This window comes from Larimichthys crocea, chromosome X, assembly GCF_000972845.2.
Source record: "Larimichthys crocea isolate SSNF chromosome X, L_crocea_2.0, whole genome shotgun sequence".
Lineage (NCBI taxonomy): Eukaryota > Metazoa > Chordata > Actinopteri > Sciaenidae > Larimichthys > Larimichthys crocea.
Genome location: NC_040020.1, coordinates 17,743,582 through 17,767,097, shown reverse-complemented (window position 1 = coordinate 17,767,097; position 23,516 = coordinate 17,743,582). Strand labels below are relative to the sequence as shown.

Genomic DNA, 23,516 nt, shown 5'->3' with positions numbered 1-23,516 from the left:
TGACTGTGTCCTCCCTCAGAGGTGCAGACTTGTCCTGCAGAGAAGAGTTGTCCTCGAACAGCTTAGCTGCATCAGTTGGATGCTGGCGGAGATACCCTCTAGGTTCCTTCTGGAAAACCATGTTGATCTTCCCAGGGGAAAAAAATTTTTTTTTCCATGTTGACCTGTGACATATGAGGAAAAAACATATTAGATGTATATATTAGATATGTATGTGATGTGTAAAATCTGACCTTTAATGTAATTTGATAACCATATCAACTGCTTGACACAGTTATGAGTCCTCCCTTATTTGTCACCTAAGCAGGCACCTTGGGCCTTTGAGGTGTTATGGGCAACTTGAAACAGTCAAAGAGTGCTCACACAAACACCTTTCAAGTTGCCCTGAACCCTACTTCACCCCCTGACTCTCCCCCTCTGCCCCTGTTACTGTACTGTTTCAGTACTATACTGACATATATATCATATATATCATGATGATAGTTAAACTGGAGTAAGTAAGAAATAAAAGTCTTGCATATCTAACGTTACTGGCTAGTTTACCGTTTCGTTACCAAAGAGAGAGAAGCCCAAAGATCCTGTCATGTTATTCAAAGTGCAAAACTCTGATACAACATACATATTATCAAATGTCATATCATATCTTATTATCTATTGTTTTATTTAGTTCTTCGTATAAAAGTCACTTACCTTTGTTGGATGAAACAAATGCGCTGTACAAAGTGGATGTGTTATCTCGATCTCGCCTCTGCACGCTTCTGCTCTTCACTGAATCTTCATTCATTCTGTTAGCGGGGGAGGCAGGAGCTCAAACTGTTAACTGTTACAGCGCCAAAAGGCGTCAGTGGCTGGAGGGCACATTACATCTGTAGTGGTTTCCATAGAGAATGAATGGGAAACAGTTTAGGGCTGTTTAGCTAAACAATTCCTGTTGGGCGCCCGGGAGGCCTGGGTTTGATTCCCGGCCAGTGTATCAGGTTTTGTTCACTGTTCCACTCCTAGAGCTTTTGCGTTGGCACTGTTGGCCACACAGTCAATCCACATCATATTCATCTGCATTTGCATTAATAGTGAAATAGTGTTTGCTGCTTATCAGAGTCTGGTCTGCATGACCTGTGTAGTAGGTTGTGGTGACATTCGACATCATTCTATTCAAACATGTAATGGTAGCTTCTGCATACTCTTCTAGATACATTTTTCATGTTGTAAGGTGTACTGTCTGGTGCTTGAGAGGGAAAAACATATCCTCTGTGGGAACCTACTACCCACATGTCTAACTTCTCTCTCCCTTTTATACTGCAGGCTGATACTTTGAATAGACCTCCTATTCAATCCATGCTCCCCTCTATTTGCGTTACTGCATGATGGATGTTTACCACTGGATCACCCATTGGTATCTGGGGTAATTTTCTCTTCTGAATGACTCACTATCCCTACCTAATTAAAAGTGTGGATCACCACTGAGCACGGTGGCACACATGACAAAGTGATGATCAGAATGAGGAAGAAGGGAGTGCCGAGTAGGTGTGTGGTGCTGGACAATGGGCTCTAGAGTTAGACAGACAGTGGCCAGTTTTCTGATGCCTGGCCTCAAGAGAAGATCGCAATATAATCCTCTGCAAGGACACTTGTGCTACTGGCTGGGAGCCCCCTGGAGCTCAAACTGCTCCAGCACAGTCTGTTCTAGCAGTTTTACAAACCTGTTTGTCAAAATGACAAGCAACAAGAAAGTGTAATGCAACTTGCGAAGGTCTAGCCCTGTGACCTCTTGGAGCCAGGGCCAAATCCAGCCAGCTCTGCAAACTCCAGAGAGGCATCCAGAACCATGGAGACATGTAGACTGGCCAAATGGGAAAATTCATGCAAAAATTATGATAGGAAGGGCCCAGAGAGCCAATAATCCCCTACATGCCATCTAGATAAAAAGCTTGTTTTCTATGGAATAATCAAGTGAGGACGGTGTGAGGTGGATGAGTCATACACCCTCTGGTATATATGTGTGGATTGGTTATTTATTAATTTTGAGTGAAGTGGGCAATTACAAATTGAAATAATATTCACAAATTCACCAAATTATCAAAAATATACCCATTATACAGTACATATTTCTAATGGACAAAAACATCATTAATATTAAATAATATTCCCATCTGTCACTGTTTTCCCAAATGTTTTTGTCACCCAAGTACCCCAAATGTCATAGGGATACCTGACTGGGCCTTGAAATCCCAATGGCTTCTGGCATGTTCCAATTTGTTAAACTTAGTACTAATTTTCTGCATTGAAAGTGTGGTATTTGTCCACGACATTGACACCTCACATTTTTGACAGTGGCAATGATTCCTAAAACAGTTAACCCTTATCGCGCTCTACAATAAGGTCATCCCTAAAAATAATCAAATGTAGTACAAAATCAGAACCTTCCTGTGAACCCTCCACTTCTGGCCTGACCGCTGTGTTGTTTCTTGCCCCTCTTATGCCTGGCACTGGTGGCAGGTCTGGGTCCAAGTGTTTTCATTTCTCTCTGCAGCAGATCTGATGTAAGCTTTTCTCTGACATAAAAGCAGTCAGAAGTCTGTGCACATGTTGCACGCACACGCTAAACCTGCAACAGCTTAAGGTTTGAATATATATGTAAACTTGGCAAGCAGAAAATCTAGAATCTAAAAATAATAGACAATTGTTATGTAAATTCCAGTGATACAGAGTAATACTTAGTGTCTCTTGTGTCTGCTTTACTGTCATCAATGCATAACACTAAGCCTGGTATTACACCTAATCATATTACACATCATATTGCAGTGACAGAGATGAAGATGACCGTTAAGATAAAGCTTATTCCCTTCCCTCCCCACCCTTTTCTAAACTTGTGTTCTGCTCTCACCTGTCAGTTCTCTAAGTAGGAGTGAATGCCTAGATTCACACAGGATAACAAATACATCAGACAAATACTGAAAAAGCTGTAAGAAACACCAGTTCTCACTCAAGACGTGAAGGTAGGAATTTCTGGCTCTTTTATTTAGGTACCATGCAGATATTTGTATGGTATGTCTAGTACTCTTCACAAACAGGCAAGTTCTGGAGCTACAGGTATAGTTTATATGTCACTGTTGTCACTGCAGTCTTGGCACAAAGAATTACAACAAAGTCACGTAAGATATTTTCTGTGTATATTTATTGCTGCAGTACTACATTATTGTCCGTTTTCCCAGAAATGTGGATTTACTTTACTTATACTTAGATAATCATTGCTTTAGTCAAATCATTTGCTCGTGTATATTGTAATGTGTAACTGTAATAATGTGCATCTACTCAGATACTATTTGATCATTTTATGCAATGTTTAAAACCATTGCACCTGAAGGTCTGGAGTCAATGAAAACCAACCATGCAAGAAGTGTATTAGTCTGATAACCTCTGGGAATTAGCTGCCTCAGACTAATGAGCATCATCAGTTTCATGACTGACGTAGTGTTGATTACGAAACTGTTGTTCTAAACAGCTCAGCCAGATCAGCACAGTAGCTTTCAGTGCAGCTTTGATGGGTGTATCCAGGAAAGAAGTGGTTTCCTTATTAGTGTATTTGTTGAGACTCAGAGCACCAGTGCACACTTCAACAATTCAACGTAGGATTTGCTTAGATAGATAGATAGATAGATAGATAGATAGATAGATAGATAGATAGATAGATAGATAGATGGATGGATGGATGGATGGATGGATGGATGGATGGATGGATGACTTTATTCATTCCTGAAGGGAAATTAGGTTGTCATAGCAGTCCGGTATATTTGAATACAATAAAAATACAATAGAATGAAGCACTGAGGTAGGAAATAAAAAAATAAAAACACAGAATGGGACAAGGACACTTAAAAGACACAAGATTAATAAAAGTTAAACTTAAAATTCCAGGACCATAACAATAAATTAAAACATGTTTATTACAAAAAGGTAAACAGACTGAATAGCTAAGATAGCAAATTATGTGTCACACACACACACATACATACACATCCATAATAAGATGTCCTAGGTATGTCAGACTCCTGGTAATCTCAGCATAATCTGATAAGTAAACGTCAGCCTGGCTCACACTAAGTGGGTGTGACAACTGTGAGTGCCAAACTGCACATGGACCCACATAAATTGTTGCAGATAGGCCTGGATGTGGAAGTGCTGCTGTTAGGCCTATGTTCACACTAAAATGGCTGAATTAGAAATAATCTCATGATTTTAGCTTTTCATATACATTAAGACAGCATTTTCCTTACCCCAAAAACAATACTACATGCTCCCAGTGTGTATTTTATTGTCTGGTAGTGTATTTTGACTTGGGTAATATGTAGATGTTGTGTCATGCTAAGTCATAAACTAGCTCCGTATCAAACTCAAAATTAAGTTTACTTGGAGAATATTGGAGAAGTAATCAGCAGAATTTGCTCTAAGCCCAGCTCATATATAATATATGAGAGTGATAGCATCACTTCCACAGACATCCCAAGTCTCCCGGAAGTTCCGGGAGTCTCCCTGATATTGACAGTGGCTCCCTGATGCCCGCGAGCTAGGTAAAACATCCCGGATTTTGGATTACGCGAGAGAGATTAAAAAAAAATGCGAGTGCGAGCATAAAGAAAAGATAGTACCTCGCGCATCATGCTCGGATTACTTTCAGTTACATTGCGCAGGCATAGGCGAGAGGAAGGGAGGGGGGTGAGCGCGTGAGACTGAGATACAATGAGCTACATGAAGCACCCGTGCATGCATTCAAGCGAAAACTCTGTTCAGCGTGTTCTCGTGTTCAGGGCGACTGGTTGCGAGAGAGAGCGCGCCGATTGGTTTGGTCAGCAAAATACACCAATAAGCTTTCGTTGTGGGAGGGACTTCGATGTACTCTCTCCGACTTATTATTTATCGCCACAGGTTTAAAAATTCTGTGTTCACTCCTTCAATCAATGCAGCTCGCGAAATGGCAGAGGGCGAATCCTCCAGTAAGAAAAAAAAAATACAAAACTCATTTTACAGCAGAGTATACGAAAGTATATCCTTGTCTTGTTAAAGTGAGGAATGATGACACCATGGCAAGGTGCACTGTGTGCAACAGTGATTTCAGCATTTCCCACGGCGGACTTAATGATTGCAAACGACATGTCGAGGTATGCCAAGTTCATCACCCCCCCCGCCCCCCCACATCTCCCGGAAATGACTTTTTGGAACTTGGGATGTCTGCTTCCATGTATACAGTAGATCTCTATGTAGTTAGCCATAATGACCATTACAGTCTTTTTTAAATTTTGTGTTTAATTTCAGCCATGCTCAATGTGTTTGTAATGATTATGGTTAAAAACTATACTATTTAAAAGCTAAATGCTCCCAGATCTTGCCCCAATAAAGGATTATTTTGTGGAAGCCCATGTTCCCCCCAAAGAACAGAAAGGTTGAAATAAATGTAAATTTTCCTTTAGGAGTTGGAGTTGAAATGGACTTGTTACATGGTATTTGAAGGGCACATCACTTTACCTGCTCTCTGTATGGACCTGGTAAGGTCATCCATTTTGTGTGTTCATTATATTGCAGACTGCTTTTAAGATGTCTGGCTCTACCCAGGAAGAAGAGGAGTTGCCTGCCAATCATACAGGTCAGACATACTTCAAAAAGATGTAGTCGACATGAATTGCTAAACTAGTTTCTCTCAGTATAGTGTAGCTTTTGTTAATCATCACACTAAATGTAACATTCTGACTCAAAATCAATGATTGATTGAGGCAGTTGATGTGTATTTGGTGATCTTACTAACTTACTAACAGTGCAGTTTCAACTGTTTTTGTGGGTATCTATTTGTGTCTGCAGGTCCAAAGGGTGTAATTAATGACTGGCGGAAGTTTAAGCTGGACAGTGTGGATCAGACTGTCCCTCAAAGCAAAAGAGAGCTGCTCAGGCAAATGTCCAGTCAACGAGAAGATGACAAGGAAAGACTGACCAGAAAGGTGGATGGAAACACTCACAGAACCTCACACACAAGAAAACATACCAGTGACAGATTTTGTAGTTAATAAGAGGATGATTTAACCATAATAGCACAGATATGTGCTACCAAGATGAACACAATATGTAAAAACAGAAGAAGAGATTCAAATCATAGACTGGGTCATCCGTACAATGACAAAGTTTACATCTACAGGAAGATGGTGTCTACTAAGACTACTGTGGTTATGATTGTACCTACCTTCTTTGGACAACAGTGTCAAACAAAAACAAAAAATAATAACATATTTTCTCAAAACCAGATGAGTGTTCAGGAGTACGAACTGATCCAGGAAGAGGATGAGCGTTGCCTGAAACGCTACAGAAAACAGTGTATGCAGGAAATGCATGAGCGCCTGAGCTTCGGTCCTACATTTGAAGCAGTCTACGAGCTCGAGAGTGGAGAAGACTTCCTGGAAGTCATAGAGAAGGAACATCGGTTGACCCTAGTGGTAGTCCACGTCTACCAGCATGGTGTCAAAGGTTAGATTTCTTTTGGTCATTGATTTATGTCAAGTACATGATTTATTTATCAACTAACATGCTACAACATGTACTCAATAAATATCTATGTATTCCTATGAGATGGTTTACAGTGCTGTGCATGCATGCATTATTTGTCATCATTTGTCCTTCATCAGGTTGTGAACAGTTGAACTCCTGTCTGGACTGTCTGGCTTCAGAGTACTCTGGTGTTAAATTTTGTCGCATTGATGCTGTGGCGACAGGTGCTGCTGAGCGCTTCTCCCCTGAGGTTAGTAAAACGGTTAAAAATGAAATCAGCTAAAGATAAATGTGGTACAGTGGTATGCAGGTACAGTATATTACTAATAACAGTCTAGTCTAAGTCATTAAGTTACAGTAATCCCCATATTAAGTGGCTGTGGCTTGGAGGTTGTCCACTAATCAGATGATCGGCGGTTTGATCCACGGTTCGATCCCTTCCAGTCTGCATGTCCAAATATATTACTAATAATAGTCTAGTCTAAGATACTGAAATTGCTACACCAAATTGTTATCGGTGCCATCGAATGAATGTGTATGAATGGTTAGCTCCTCAAACTGATAAACAGCCAATGCTATCAGTGTATGAATGTGTGTGAATGGGTGAATGTCCTGTAGCGCTTTGAGTGGTCGGAAGACTAGAAAGGTGCTATATAAGTACAGTCCATTTACCATATAATTCCTAATAAATAAACCAATGAAAAAACTGTGAGGTTATAAAAGGTTAATTGACTGTTTAACCCCTCCAATGCACAACAGTTCTTCAAGTGGTGTGCATGCGGCACTAGAAAGAGTAATATTAGATATCTTTAAACCAGAAGCAGAAGAAGTGTGTGTTTGCATGATTACATGGCACTGATTATGGTATCATGTTTCAGCCTTTTCTGACCAAAAAGTTCAGGGAACTATGAAACCAGAGCAACTATACTCAGGAACTGAAAGTCAATTTTCACACAGGAAATAACAGCAGAGTGATTCTGTTTTGACTCTGGACTTGTTTTTTGTAATTGATTACATCTAATAGTGACTACGTAATCAAAGAATAAAAGAAAATAAACTACAAACAGTCAATAAAAAAAGTACATTATAATTATATTGTTAAGGATTAACCCTCTGGGGTCTATAGATCTTGATAGGGTGATGGGGTAAATCTCATGTTGTGCTTCTCTTGCGTTACAAGAGCAAAATTGTCCATTAAAATACAACAGTAAAAAAAATTTACACATACTCATAAGGGTTGATTTTGATTTGATGGTTTGAGCTGGAAATACTGAATGTGCTAAATTAATTTTATTTGCATTGCAACGTTTTAAGATGTTTAAAGAGAAAACAATAAAAAAAGAAAATCATAGAAATCACGTTTGCAGTGTGATTAAGCTAAGTTCAATTATAACCGTAAAACTTTAATTTGAGGAAGATGCACACGCGCTACCTCAAACGGTAAGATGTAAAAAGGCTAACATGACTGTAACGTTAACTTAGTTTAGTTGAATGTGAGGAATAAATCAAATCATTTTTTATTTGTATAGCCCAAAGTCCCAAAGTACATTTGACTCTGAGGGCTTTACAATCTGTACAGGGAGTGACACCCTCTGTCCTTAGACCCTCGGTTCCAGTGAGGAAAAACTTGCCCACAAAAACCCTTTAACAGGGAGAAAAGGTGGAAGAAACCTCAGGAAGAGCCACAGAGGAGGGATCCCTCTCCCAGGACGGACAGACATGCAATGGATGTCACGTGTACAGGACAAATCAACACAAACATATTGTACAAATACAATGACAACAGCAGCAAGTCATAAACTGTAATGGAGATATGATAGCAATAATGACAATAATAATATATGTAGTGGACGTCATGCAGGACCACAGCAGCAGCCACAATCCATAACTTAATGGATAACTGGCTAACCTTACTACATTCCCTCTGACACGCTACTGTAGGTTTATTTTAGTTATACAAACATGCAGCTGAAAAATAACTAATTGTTTGGTTGACAGTTTAGAAAATGAAATTAACCGACTTAAACTCATTATTGAAAAACCTTTACAAAATAATGAGATGCTAAATACTGACTATATTAATATCAATGTTTTGATTCCTATCAATATCATTTCAGGTTCTTCCTGCTCTGCTGGTGTACAAAGCCGGTGAGTTATTGGGAAATTTCCTGGCTGTTACCAAACACTTCCATGAAGAGTTCTTTGCAACGGACGTGGAGGCATTTCTCAATGAATATGCCCTGTTACCTGAGAAGGAGTTCACAGCATGTGCTGATGATGAGGATGAGGGAGGGGACGTGGAGTAGAAAGAGGAAAGAAGAATGGATAAGCGTTGAGAAGGGGAATAAAGGAGGAGCTGTAGTGGAGGGGAGTGGATAAAAGCAGAGAAAGAGGAAGCAGGAAGAGGGAATATAACAGTAAAGGACACACACACATACAGGAGTTAAGAAAGCATTTACATTGTATGTGCAGATAAACACGCACAATAGTAAACATCCACGAGCACACAATGAATGATAATTGTATGTAGAAGCAGTTTTAACTACATGGTGTGAGAAAGTCTGTGCTGAAATACTGCTTTGCAGTCATAGCTCTACAATAAAACATGACTTTACAAGTGCTCTCTGTTTGTGTGTCTGTGTAACATTGTACAGGCTGCTTCTGCACTGCAGAATCCATAACAGTATATACCTGGACTTATGATCAGATTCATTATAATCTTTCAGCTGGACAACTCTGGCAACATATTTTCTTACCATCATAGTGCATACTGTAGTCCATGTGGCATACAACATTTCAGGAGATATCTACCTTTTGGTTTTGGTTTCTTAGCTTCTTTCTCACAAAATAATATAAAAGTGCCTGAAACAAACAAACTTTTAATTCAGGTACACTAACTGGTATTTATGCACTCTTTTATGTGGTTCTGTTTAATGTAGGGCCATACGATCAGATCTGCTTGTCATATAACTGGACTTCAAAAGTAAGTAACGATTCATTCAGTTTGTATTGACTGGCAGCCACAGTGCTAAAGCCCAATGACAAGCTGTACTAGAGGAGTATTTCTACCTACTCACATGACCTAAACCTATGAATAAAAAGAACATGGTCATCAGGTATGTTATTATTTTTTTATTAAGTAAAACGAAGACATTGATTTTAGTCTTTTGGAAGAGACCACTCCAGATACTGGGGATAGAAGAGAATGTCCACAGATCATTATTGACAAAAGCCCTTTAAATTATGTAATCAGACAAAAAAAACGCCCAGTGCAGAATGTACATGAACAAGAGGTGATTGAGAAACAGAGCATGTTTCATGTTATTCTGATGATCATTATAAAAAAAAAAACAAGAAAGACTATTCAACCCAGCAGCTCCATATTTGATATATTTGAGCTGCTATAGCTGGTGTTAGACAGTGATTTCCTGACTTTGGTCTCTCAGGCAGCTGCTGCGTCGCAACCTCAACATTTCAGTGTTGATCTGTTGATGGTGTAATAATAAACAAGTAATCCACCAAGTAAGTAAGTAGTAATCCTAATAATAGTAAATAAATAATAACAATATAAGAACGTTAGTAACAACAACAATAAGCCTGATCACAGCTCGCTGCCTGTGAGTGTCCACAAGCTGGCAGTACGGGAACACCGAGGATTCCAGCGACAGAGAAGAAGAAGGAGGAGGAGGAAGGAAGACCTCCATGTTTGTAGTCCATTCCTGCTGTTTTGACAGTGGTGCTAGCGATTAGCACGCGAATCTCTGTGGTCGTGATTTGGAAGATTGGTTAAATGTGATTGAGCTGTTAAATTAAATTATAACCAGAGAACTTTAATCTGAGGAAGATGCAGGATGACGCGCGCTACCTCAAACGGTAAGACGTAACGAAGCTGACGTGACTAACGTGAACTTAGTTCAATGTAATGTGGGGAATGACTTCATAATAGCTGGCTAACCTTACTACAATCCCTCTGACACGTTAATGTAGGTTCATTAAAATACGGTGTTTGTCCCTCACACTGCTGTAAAGACGAGGAGATGTTTGGGATCGAAATTCCATCATCCGTCCTGATGAGCGGCTCCATTACAAGGAGAGACTCGCTTATTTCTCTTTCTCACCAGGAGAAGAAAATACCAAGCGGAATTAAATATAGGATATCTGGTAATCTGTTATGGCAAATCTCTTCGGTGTATATGTAATCCACACAGAACACGCATACTTTGAATATGCGGTGCCTTTGCTTCCACAATCATGTCTCTGAAATCGCCCCTTCGTGGAAGATAGCGTTAACTAACAAAGTATGGAGCATATGTGTGTGTCAGTACACAGCCTGTGGTGACTGTGCCGACTCCAACACGATACCATACAAATCATTTAGACATATTTTCTTTTATGTTCGTCGGTAAACACGCCGTTTATCCGACAGATTGTTACCCGGGGTTTGGCGTCGCACTCCCTCAATGAAGGGGGCTGGGACACCGCGGCCACAGCTAGCAAGCAAAGCTACAGCACTGTGACATCGACACGCTGATCAGATATCTAATGTTGAATTAGTTTACTGTCTGCACGCTTACACTGTGAGCTGGGCTAAGCTTTCTCATGATATAACCCTTTATGGATAGATATGTAACCCCGTTAGCCGGTCAGCACAGCCGTTTGTATGTCGCTGCCTGGGCGTGTCTGCCCATACATAACGTTATTGTTACGGTGGATGTGGATGAATGTCAACGACACTACGGTATAGATATCTGTCTGTGAGGAAGTTATTATCAGTATCCTGTGAAAGATGTATGATACTGATACAGTGATATGTTTGACATCTTTACATGGAATTACATTTACTGCATCCTACTCATTGTTATTGTTCAATTCCTTGTTTTGAAACTTCAACTCATTTTAGATACTCAGTTAATAATCCTTGAATTGAGTTTAACTGTCTGTTCATCGTCACCCAAAGCAAAGTGACTGCGGGCAGTCTGGATGTCCATCCCACAGAGAAGGCCCTTGTGGTCCACTATGAGGTGGAAGCAACTATCCTGGGGGAAGGTGGAGGTCATATGCTGGGCGAACGCAAGGAGGGACAAAAGATGTGAGTGTACACACAACTCCCATTTCTTTCCCGCAAGGTCCTGATCCATCTCCCCTTCTTTCTCTACCTGAATACTAACAGTGACAGTTGATTTTCTCTACCTCTTTTTCATTCATTTTGTCCTCGTTTGAACTGGATTAGTTGTACTCGTGCTGGTTCTTTGTGTTATTCTTATCCGTGACCCTTCTCTTTGTCTTCTCTCTGCCTCCAGTATCCGTGTGAAAAGTCTTTCTCCGAGTACAGATGTAGGAGCTTTGGCTAAGAAAGTGATGGAAGAGTGTAAACTCATCCCAGCTTCCCGTCTGCCCCAGGTGGAGCAGCTCCTCTACTACTTGCAGAACAGAAAATCATCACCAGTGGAGGGCAAACGTCAGTCATGTTACCATCATTACACCCTTGCATGGTTTCTGGCACCATACACAGAGCAGATTTAATAATACGTTCTATTGATTTATTGATTGATTTATTTTATTTGTCTCTGGACTCCCAATTAGCTGATACATTGTTGAATGCTAACATCACAACATGTAAAGATGTAATGTTACGGTGGCATTCCAATGTGGGCAAATTTGAAGAAACTCAGCAGATTAAATGTATATAAACACAGAGGGATGGCAGGTTTGAAGAGTGTTAAACCAGTGTTAACCTGTATATCGATGAGTCATGTAGATCCTGTTAGATATGATTAAAGTTTTGGAGTAAAGCCAGTACTGTGTGATGCTTTTGCTGTCAGCAGTTTGTGTTTTTGTGTCACCAGTGGAGAAGAAAGAGAAAAGAACTGTGAAACCCAGAGAGCTGACGCCGTTTGAAGGGATGGAGGTAAAAACACAGACTGACTCTTTCCTCTATCACCACTTCAGTTTGACCTTGGTACTCAGACAGTATTCACTAAATTTAGTCTTTGAGCTCACTAACATGATTTATACCAACACCAAATTCAAGGCAATAATCTCACTCCTCGTTTATTTTATTTCAGTTTAGTTTAATCAACAATATTGCTGCTGAAAGACTTTGAATCTTCAAAGTGTTTATTTAATTTGACTGGAGTGTGCAGTGTGTGAATGTGTGTGTGTTTATTTTGTCTGTAGATAAACGAGGAAGCCTGTATAACCAGAGTGGATGAGTACATTGAACTGCTCTATGAAGGCATCCCGGAGAAGATCAGAGGCTCTGCTCTTATTCTGCAGCTCGCCCGCAACCCTGATAACCTGGAGGAGCTGCTGCACAATGGTATACTTTAAATCTGCCTGCTAACACTGAGCTTTAGAAATGTAGCTCATACACATGTTCAAACTTAGCTGTGTTTGTTTTGACTCAGAGCTGGTGCCAAAGTCTTCTGTACCTGTGTGAATCATATCACCTCACATGAAAATGCTGGGTGTGTTTGTGTGTGTAGAGGCAGTTCTTGGTGCTCTGGCCAGAGTATTGAGGGAGGACTGGAAACAGAGTGTAGATCTGGCTACCATCATCATTTACATCTTCTTCTGCTTCTCCAGGTAACACGCACAGACTGACACACGCTTCTTTAGTATGTCTTACTGTTTCATTCATCCCGTTACATGACACGTCTCTTCTCCTCTCCTGCAGTTTCTCCCAGTTTCATGGAGTGGTGAGTCATTATAAAATAGGAGCGTTGTGTATGAGCGTGGTGGAACATGAGCTGAAGAGACATGACGTGTGGCGCGAGGAGCTACGCAAGAAGAACAAGGCTTATATCCTTTGACCTCATGTGCATCTGTGTGACTGAGCTGTCAGTCATATTTCTACACTCCTCCTCAATAGTTTACCCGACTTCTTCCATGTGCGCACAGTACATGTTCCTTAACACTCCTTTCTATACGTGAGTCAGCACCCGAGAACAGCTCACTCAGAAGGGACCAGGACAAAGCCATGAGAAAATACCAAGGCCTTCTGGCCAAACAGGAGCAGCTGCTCAGAGGTACGCTGGCCTTTCAACTTTTAGCTTTATATTTGCTGTGATGTAAAAGTTGATGCATCACTTCATTCCAATTTAAGATCAAAATAATGTGCATTCTTTGCCACATATAAATAATACATTATATAACTTCTCCAACCATATTTAGCACTTTGTAGAATAGTACTAACCCCATTATTAAGGCTATTTATTCATCGTTATATAGCACAAGGTTGAGCTCAGAGCACGGTCCAGCTATCGAGTGTTCTTGATGGAGCAGGTCTCTGTATAGATGTAGACACTACATTCTCTGATTCCCTGTTTGTTTGGCCAGACTATTTGGTCTAAAGCAGACATTAGTCAGGAGCAGCCTTAAGTCCATGCTGGGTGTAGCCCTGCTCTCTAACCTCTCATCCTGGGACAGAAAGTACAACATGATCAGGTGGTGCAGGTGTTGTAGACCCTGACAGCAGCAGGGATGAAGGACCTGTGGAACCTCTCCTTACACTGTGGGTGTATCAGTCTGTTGCTAAAGGAGCTGCTCAGAGACCCCACAGTGTCATGTAGGGGGTGAGAGGTGTTGTCCATGATGGATGTCAGCTTAGCTACCATCCTTCTCTCCCCCACTTCCTCTATGGAGTCCAGAGGACAGTCCAGGACAGAGCTCGCTCTCCTGATGAGTCTGTTGAGCCTGCTCCTGTCCCTGTCCGTGCTGCCCCCTCTCCAGCAGACCACAGCATAAAAGAGGCTGAGGCCACCACAGAGTCATAGAAGGTCCTGAGGAGAGCCCTGCACACTCCGAAGAACCTCAGTCTCCTCAGCAGGTGGAGACGACTCTGGCCCTTCTTGTAAAGTGCGTGGGTGTTGTCAGTCCAGTCCAATTTATTGTTGAGGTGAACACCCAGGAATTTGTAGCTCTCCACCACCTCTATGTCCGATCCCTGGATGTTCATCGGTGTGAAGTAGGATGTCTTTCTCCTGAAGTCGACGATCATCTCCTTCGTCTTGCTGGTGTTGAGCTGAAGCTGGTTGAGCTCACACCACTGACAAAGTTTCTTATGAGCGTCCTGTATTCATGATCGTTCCACTCTGAAACACATCCAACAACGTCTGTGTCATCGAAGAACTTCTGGATGTGGCAGTGGGTGGTGTTGTGGGTGAAAAGGAGGGGGGGAGAACACCATACCCTGAGGGGCACCTGTGCTGCAGAGCACCACGTCAGACACACAGTGATGGAGCCTCACATACTGTGGTCTGTTGGTGAGGTAGTCTGTTTATAGCCAGGTAGTCTGTTGTTCCACTCCCACATTCTCCATCGTCACTCTGAGCAGTGAAGGCTGGATTGTGTTAAAAGCACTGGAGAAATAAAAAAACATGACCCTCACAGTGCTCCGGGTGTCCTCCAGGTGTAGCAGCGACCTGTGCAGCGTCATCCACCCCGATGCTAGGCTGGTAAGCAAACTGAAGGGGCTCCAAGCTTTGTGCCCACCAGCGCCCACAGGTGTCTCTCAGGATTATCCTCTCCATGGTCTTCATCAGGTGAGAAGTCAAGGCAACAGGCCTGAAGTGATTTGGCTCCTTGGGGCGCGGCGTCTTTGGTACCGAAACCACACAGGAGGTCTTCCACAGGGCCGGGACCTTCTCCAGGCTCAGGCTCAGGTTGAACAAGTGCCCAACCACACCACAGAGCTGGTCAAAGCAGTCATTGAGGAGTCTTAGGCTAATGCTGATGCCTTTGTGTCTGGTTCAGCTGATCTGACTGGGTAAATCTTTTCACTGATCTTGAATCCAAACCCTCTGCTTCCTTTTCCAATGGCTGTATTTCTGTCATAGGTTATAAGCGTTTCAGCAATAAAGCTGAAAAATAGAAATAAAAATAAATAACATAGTTTATTGGAGCTACCAGCGATTCTATCTGCATATCTCCACCTGTGTGAAAGCAACATTAGTTCACAGTGTTGTTTATACGTTCACATGGCTTTTCCTATCACTGCTATGCAGATGACACTCAGCTGTATCTATCATTTCCACCTGAGGACCCCTCGATCTCTGCACAGGTCTCTGATTGCCTCTCAGACATCACCACATGGATGAAGGCACATCACCTCCAGCGGAATCTCTCAAAAACTGAACTACTGGTCCTCCCAGCCAAACCTACTATACACCATGACATCAACATCAAAATTGACTCCCTATCTCTAGCCCCCACCAGGGTGGTGAGAAACTTAGGGGTTAACCTTTTCCAATCATGTCGCCTCAGTTGCCCGGTCATGCCGCTTTGCACTTTACAACATCAGAAAAATCAGGCCTTACTTAACGCAACATCCTTAATCCTGACACAAGCTGTGGTCATTTCAAGACTAGACTACTGTAATGCCCTCCTGATGGGCCTCCCAGCCTCCACAATAAAACCTCTTCAGATGATCCAGAACACGGCGGCACGCCTGGTCTACAACCAACCCAAAAGGTCCTCCAATGAACGACGCCTGGCTCTGCCACCTGTTCACTCAAGGCAATCCAAACTCTTTTCGTGCGTTGTTCCCTGTTGGTGGAACGCACTACCAGTTCCTACCAGAGCAGGAGCGTCCCTCTCTACCTTTTGAAAAACACCTGAAGACCCAGCTCTTCAGAGAGGACCTCCTCTCCTAGCACTACCTACAACTGGACATGACAAATCTACCCCTTTAAGAATTGTCACAGCACTTATTGTTGCACTAACGATTCTTATCGTACTGTACCTTGATTGTTCCCTTCTCTGTAATTCGCTTTGGATAAAAGCATCTGCTAAATGACTAAATGTAAATGTAAATGTTCCACTCCAAGCATTAGTTCTGTTCATAGTTGGTAACTTTATGAAACATAAAACTCAAGTTTTTGACAGGAGTGATGATGACTTCCCATCTGTTCTTCACTTCTTCCTTTCTTTTTATCTCTTTCACCGTCTCAGTGTCTCTTTACCTCCTGTTGAACCTCGCTGAGGACACCAGAACCGAGCTGAAGATGAGGAATAAAAACATTGTTGGTCTGCTGGTCAAAGTTCTTGAACGGGATGATGAGGAGCTGCTGGTCCTGGTGGTGTCATTCCTCAAAAAACTTTCCATCTTCCTGGAGAACAAGAATGACATGGTAAGTGGAGATGCACTGTTAGTAACAGTTAGTAACACTGTTAAAAAGGTGATTGACCTATCTTACCATAATCCAAGTAACAGCGTCCTCCTGATATCAACCTTAAATTACAGATTCAGTAAATATATGAAAAGTTTCTACTGTAAATGAATCGGTTTTGAGAATCATTTTATAAATCAGGTCAGAATAACAAACATTTTCTTATCATGGCTTTACAGTGAGGATTTGGTGGGGGCACCATCAGATCATTTCCTTTGACCATTGGTCAGACACAATAAGGCCACACACATAGATACTACTATTACTTCTGGACACAGCTTCAGTAGTGTTCCTGGAATCACTAGCTGTTTTGGGTCTGTCAACATCATTCACCCTCTTCCCAGTGACCTAGCGTAGGCTGGGCTTAGGTGGTTCACATTCTACTTGTTTCAGCAAAGTGAATTACTATTACATGACCCACATGACTAAAAGGATGTACAGGGACCCCTACACCCCATCCAATTGTCACTTGTATCTATTTCCACCACTGGCAGAGAACGAACTGACCTGGAATCAGTCACAAATGTGTCCTCAATTAATAGTTAAAGCTGACGACCTTTCAGTTTCTCAGGCTGGAAATGGGTTATCATGTTTGTTTGTGTGTGTGTTATTTGCTTTTGTATTCAATATATTCCTTTTTCATTGTATGTTTATATATTTATTTGACAATCTGAGTTGTTGTAAATAATTTGGCCTTCTAACAAATAAAATAATAAACAGTTGAATCAGTGAAAATGAGTTGTTCATTTTAGTCCTAGTCATGTACAGTACATATCCATTCATTGAAATAATGTCTAATTCTTCTTATTAAATTTATTGTTTCAATCTTCTGAACTGTTCTGTTTCTTTCTGACTGAGGAACAGCATCATTAAACATTTCTCATCTGTTTCTGTGTTCGTTCAGGCTGAGGTGGACACTGTAGAACGATTGGCTCATCTGGTTCCCTGTGACCATGACGACCTGTTAAACCTGACTCTGCGTCTGCTGCTCAACCTCTCCTTTGACTCTGGACTCAGAGCCAAGATGGTGGAAGTCGGACTGTTGCCTAAACTGACTGCCTTGTTGGGTAACCGTACACACATAACAGTCAACTGTCTATATTACATATGCAGCACATTATGCTTTATCCATAAGACAGCAGCCGTGTGATGAATAATTACCTCTATGAAGCTCCTAAAAATTCACTTTTTATGTATTAATTGTTTTTCAGTTTCAGCCCCACAGTTCTGCTAGCATGGCTAGCTGCTAGCTCCAGTTGTACCAGCTTTGGTCAGTCATTGATAGAATACCTTGACAGGTGTTCGCGTGTGTTTGTTGTCCTGCAGGTGACGAGAACAACCGTCAGGTCGCCATGCGTATCCTGTATCACATCAGCATCGACGACCGATTCAAGGGCATGTTTGTTTACACTGACTGCATACCTCAGGTACAGTGAGAGCCACTCACTTCAGACTGACTCAAAGTGTTCACTTCAGCACGTACACCAACTTTGATATTTCTAAAGTCGGGTAAAATTGTGCGCGTGTTTGTGTCTAGCTAATGCGAATGCTGTATGAGCACAGCGAGGAGGAAATCGAAGGCGAGATCATCTCCATCTGTATCAACCTTGCTGCAAACAAGAGGAATGCACAGCTCATGTGTGAAGGTAAGCTGAGCTGCATTTTATAACCAGATAATGATTCAGTGTCTGTGTAAAATCTTCCAGACTGCTGACACTTTGAACAGGTAGACATATTATTCTCTGTCAGCGCTGGTGTTGTACTACTGATTTGAGTCTTGACTCGGTTTCTGGCTTCAGAAGAGAGGCGTTTGTGTGGACAACTCTGTTTGATGAATCTATTATTATTGTAAAAACACTACTTCTGTTGTACATGAGTTTGTGTTTGTCTCTGTGTCTAGGAAATGGGCTGAAGATGCTCATGAAGAGAGCTCTGAAGATGAAAGACTGCCTTCTGATGAAGATGATCAGAAACATCTCACAGCATGACGGACTAACCAAACCACTCTTCATAGTAAGCTAGTTCAAAAAGCATGTCGCTCTATGTTTTTTTTAGAGGTATTGCACAAAGTGGCTCATATGTGACTGATCTGTTCTGTCTTGTCTGTCTCTGTCAGGACTATGTTGGCGATCTGGCAGCAGAGATCCGTGCAGAGGAGGAGGAGGTGTGGGTTCTGGAGTGTCTGGGGACGCTGGCAAATCTCACCATCCCTGACCTGGACTGGGAGTTGGTGCTGAAGGAGTACAACCTCGTACCCTACCTCAAAGACAGACTTAAACCAGGTACTGGTTAGATTTAGAGAATATACATAGACAGAATCTATCTACGGTATGTTTTAGAGCCCATTTGATACTCATGTTATGCTCTGGTATATAACCACATAAGCTGATCTGGCTCAGTTGTTGTGTTCTGTATGTTATCTATTTATTTTCTACAACAACCTCAATCACCAACGCTTAATGAAGTTTGATCTTGTGAGGTTCATCTCTTTGTGTTTGTGTGTTTGTGTGTGTGTTTCAGGCTCAGCAGAGGATGACCTCATCCTGGAGGTGGTGATAATGATTGGAACGGTTTCCATGGATGACGCCTGTGCTGCCATGTTGGCCAAATCTGGCATTATTCCTGCTCTTATCGAGCTGCTGAATGGTAACACACACACCTGGTCTTGTTAATGAACACAATGATCAGGGAATGTTTACACTGCCTTTGAGATTTTCACTGTTTCACTGTTTCTAGAAACAATAATGCTCAAATGTAAAACTGTTCAAAGATATCATGCCTCCTGAAATGACCAGTGTTATTCTTTTGTTTGTTGAATGCAGCCCAGCAGGAGGACGATGAGTTTGTGTGTCAGATTGTCTACGTCTTTTATCAGATGGTTTTTCACCAGGCCACACGAGACGTCATCATCAAAGACACCCGTATCCTTCCCACAGTGCACCTTGTCTGGTCTAAATTTAGCCGAGGTCATCCCTCATTAAAGGTCCAGTGTGTCCAGCTTTAGGGGGCTCTATTTATAGTAAGTAGTATAGTAGTATAGTATAGTATAGTACTGTAATATCCATAATTCTGTTTTCATTAGTGTTTGATTACCTGAAAATAAAATGCTGCATGTTCTCTTCCAGGAGTCCACCAGGTTGACCAGCCAAACTAAACATTGACTCTAGACAGGGACATTTTCTGTTGGTGGCCACCATAGGGAGAGGGTGAAATTAGGTGTTTGCAGTCACCACTGGATGCCACTAAATCTGACACACTGCTCCTTTTAAGTTGAGGTGAGACAGGTTTCACAGACTGTAACATCCAACATCTCCCTCCGAGAATCTCTTTCTTTAACCTTCTCTGCAGAGGCTCCAGCCTACCTGATAGATCTGATGCATGACAAGAATGCAGAGATCAGAAAAGTGTGTGACAACACCCTCGACATTATCGCTGTAAGTGAAACATTATTACATTATACATTGCATTATTGATAAACACACACACATACACGCACACACACCAGAAGTCTTAAAAATAGAAACACACCTTCCTGCCTGTCTGTTTTCCAATTTCTTTACCCTTCACCTTCCAGGAGTACGATGAGGAGTGGGGGAGGAAGATTCAGTCAGAAAAGTTCCGTTTCCATAACAACCAGTGGTTGGAGATGGTCGAGAGTCGCCAAGCTGATGAGTCTGAACCATATCTCTACGATAATGATGACAGGACTGACCTATTCTACAGTGCAGGTACACACACACACAAATCTATGGGTGTACACTGAAAGAATGACATTAATATATAAATTCTGAATGATCAAGTTTACTTTTTAAGAATTGTCAAGGTTTTAGTCACATCAGCTCCTGATGTAGAAGCAACATGTCAGTTGAGCAAACTTCCAGGATTGTCAAGGTCATCAGAACAAGCAGCACAGACAGCAGCACAGACTGACTAATAACAGTAATACCACAAAGCCCAGAATGCATTCAGTGGGCAATAAAACAGGAAGGAAACACACGCTTGTATTTATTGATTGATATATTCACTGAAGCTTTTGGTGTCAGTGTGGTACTGTAGTGCACTACTCTATCGGGTGAGGAGGGAAACTACTGTATTACTTCCAGTTTCAGCTGCTGTAGTCACATTTAAAAAAGACTGATTATGGTGACTTTGACTTAATATGAAGTGCAAGCAATGTGTCTGTGTGTGTGTCTTTAGATGGAATAACTCCAGCAGACGGCTCAGTCAGCCCTGATTTCTTCAGTGACATGCAGCCTCAAAATGGAGACGTGCACCATACAGGGTGAGTGAACACCCTGCAGAAACATGAGCCGTCTCACAGCACGTAGAGACTGGGTCAGGTGAAAGAAACACCAGAATCAGCAGAAAATGTGGTCATTGATCTTAGTGGCAAAGGTTACCTGTCTGCCGAGCATTGGTTATGTGGTAATGCAAGCATTTTAAGATATCAAACATGGGAGACACACACATAAATATGAATATATCTGAGGAAGACGTCAGTTTAATAAAGAAAGGTCTTGTCTTTATTTTCCAGAGATGGCAATGACGTGTTCGACCAGACGAGCTCGTCACCTGGACGACCGGCTACTGCGTATGGCTTCAGACCTGACGAACAACCCTTTTATCAGTACTCATAGACACACGAGCGCCTGGTTTGTGAAACACTTCAGGGCGTCTTAGCTCCATTCACATCCCGCATGTTATATCTTTAGATAGAATCACTGCTAGAATCCCTCATGACTGAAGGCGAACGATCATAAAGGCTGAAATACTGATGAGGTCTGACACATTTTAAACTAGTCACTTTTCATTAAGCTTTCCATACATTCACCATTATGTCAAACACATAAGTAGTTAAGTCTTCCTTGCACTCTTGCTACAGTCTTCTTATGTTGATTAATTTCTGCATGTTTTACAGTGTAATCATGAACATCTGCCTCTTTACTCAAACATCTTCTGTTTTTCTGTTGCTGAACAGTTTGACTCATCAGTTTATTAACATGCACTAGATGTACATAGCTTTGTTTGTCTGTGCCACTGTAAAATGGGAACATTGATGTTGGTGGTGCTTCTAACTTAGGGTGCTTTCACAGTGGCAGATTAGTCCGATAGCTTGATGAAGATTCATTGATGCGTGGACACAGAGTAACAGAGGAGGTTAGTGATAAAGGGGTGCTTGTTTTTTTCTCCTTTGCAGCCCTCACAGGTGGTCTCACACTCTCTTCAACCATGATCATGTTCTCCATTTTCCCCATGCATGTCAAACGAGGCACCTGCCTTGCTTTAAACAACTGCACTTTGACGAGGATCACAAACACTAAGGGGAAACGTCAGATTCCAGTTCAGATTCAAAAGAGCAGAGCTGGTGTGAACGTGGCCCGAGAAATGTTCACTCTTACGTTGAAGCTTAAAATGCTGCAGTCTTGTGGCTCAGGTCATTGTTGCGGCCACCACACAGTGCACTCTACATGTTACTGATGTCAAACCATAGCAGTATTACATTCAGCAACAAGAAATGTCGACACTCTGTCACAGCGGAAGAAGTGTGCCCTCGCTTTTTAAATGGATACACAGTATTTCAATACATAAGAAAATGAATGTTACTGACCTGACACCACACACCCCTGATACTGTGGCTGTCCCCGCTGAGTTGACCTGAATGCAGCGTTTACTAAAACAGGACATCTGTTAACCATGGCAGCTTTGACTGCAGGAAGTGACTGCCAGCACAGCTAGCAGCTCGCAGAGGGACAGATGGTCTGACACAGACCTGGAGTCTCTGTTTTAATGCTCCACTCCACTTCAGATTATTCTTCATTTGTTTTGGAGGAGATCTGGGAAACCAAACGATCTGAACTTTGTTAAATAGGAAAGGAGGAACCACAGTTTTTCTGTTATTGCTGAAGTTTTATCAGTAATCCTGTGGCTCAGATCTCTTAAGGCTGTTTACATACTGAGAAAGCACCACATTGAAAGCATCTAAATTCCTCATACAACATACTGTTCAGCATGTGCAGTGTTGAATGCGTTACATACACTGACCCTCAGTACACATTTGAACTTGAACTAATTGGGAGAGCACTTTTATTTGTGTGTGCATGTTGGAGGAGAGGGCAGTGGACCTTCACTGTGCACGTATCAGACACTACAGCACTGCTCATGAAGCTTTCGGGGGCTTCCTGTTTGAACAGCGGTGAGATCAGGAGACCCGAGTCACAGGATGAGTGACATTATGTTGTTAATGTCTGCCTTCAGCTGCAAAAGGCTTTGTTTTCACTGCGTCCTTGTTCGCTGTGGAGGGTCATTGCAAGAACATTAGTGCACAAACCGACAACAAATTGTCAAATTTCAAAATACACCCAGGACTGTGACTAGATTCTCATCACTTTAAATAGCAGGGCTAACTTGGATGATGTTCCCTTGAGCATGGCACTTCCTGCTGAACAAGCTCCATGTGTGAATGTATAAATGTGAATGAGAGCAGCATCATTTCTCCTGTCAAAACAAAAATGTATTGTGCCATTGACTGAACTACACGAGAGGAGGCTCACACAGGACACTGACAGTTAGCTGCATACTGTATTACTCATAGGCATATTTGCACTAGTTATATTTTGATGCATGGTTATGTTTTGTTTTTATCATAAGTTATTGTTACTCTCTGTATATGATTGTGTTTTTATAATTGATTTGATTGTTACTTGACATGTAACATGACACTGTAAACAGAAGCAAGTTCTGGACTATAGATACGCTCCATCTCTCGCTGTCTTTCATCCTCAGGTTCTTTAATAAAAATAAAAAAACTGTCACATTTCA

General features: G+C 41.7%; 2 protein-coding genes across 6 annotated transcripts in view; both read left to right on the top strand.

The window, feature by feature from the left end:
- pdca (phosducin a) overlaps nt 1-9,146 on the top strand; it is a 65,781-nt gene extending 56,635 nt beyond the window's left edge. Inside the window, exons 1-6 of one of the 4 annotated variants that reach the window (XM_010749475.2) lie at nt 2,913-2,996; nt 5,578-5,638; nt 5,851-5,987; nt 6,288-6,507; nt 6,666-6,778; nt 8,646-9,146. In XM_010749475.2, coding sequence (XP_010747777.1) covers nt 5,590-5,638; nt 5,851-5,987; nt 6,288-6,507; nt 6,666-6,778; nt 8,646-8,834 — 708 coding nt within the window. In that variant the 5' untranslated portion in view covers nt 2,913-2,996; nt 5,578-5,589 and the 3' untranslated portion in view covers nt 8,835-9,146. Of the gene's footprint in view, nt 1-2,912; nt 2,997-4,421; nt 4,569-4,835; nt 5,157-5,577; nt 5,639-5,850; nt 5,988-6,287; nt 6,508-6,665; nt 6,779-8,645 lie in introns of those variants that run through there. The other 3 variants (XM_019266738.2, XM_027283759.1, XM_027283760.1) reach the window with 3 other exon arrangements.
- A 1,015-nt stretch (nt 9,147-10,161) lies between these two features.
- Nucleotides 10,162-23,516, top strand: LOC104933922 (kinesin-associated protein 3). Of its 2 annotated transcripts, none has more exons than XM_010749474.3 (20): nt 10,162-10,401; nt 11,486-11,617; nt 11,829-11,986; nt 12,375-12,436; nt 12,706-12,847; nt 13,014-13,113; nt 13,205-13,329; nt 13,458-13,556; nt 16,480-16,658; nt 17,602-17,764; nt 18,024-18,124; nt 18,235-18,343; nt 18,598-18,710; nt 18,814-18,979; nt 19,218-19,343; nt 19,520-19,618; nt 20,046-20,131; nt 20,272-20,425; nt 20,895-20,979; nt 21,232-23,516. In XM_010749474.3, exons 1-20 carry the CDS (start codon nt 10,373-10,375, stop codon nt 21,332-21,334), a joined length of 2,331 nt encoding a protein of 776 aa, XP_010747776.1. In that variant the 5' UTR covers nt 10,162-10,372; the 3' UTR covers nt 21,335-23,516. The 2 variants fall into 2 exon arrangements, with proteins under 2 accessions (XP_010747776.1, XP_027138981.1); XM_027283180.1 differs by lacking the exon at nt 10,162-10,401 and adding an exon at nt 11,235-11,266.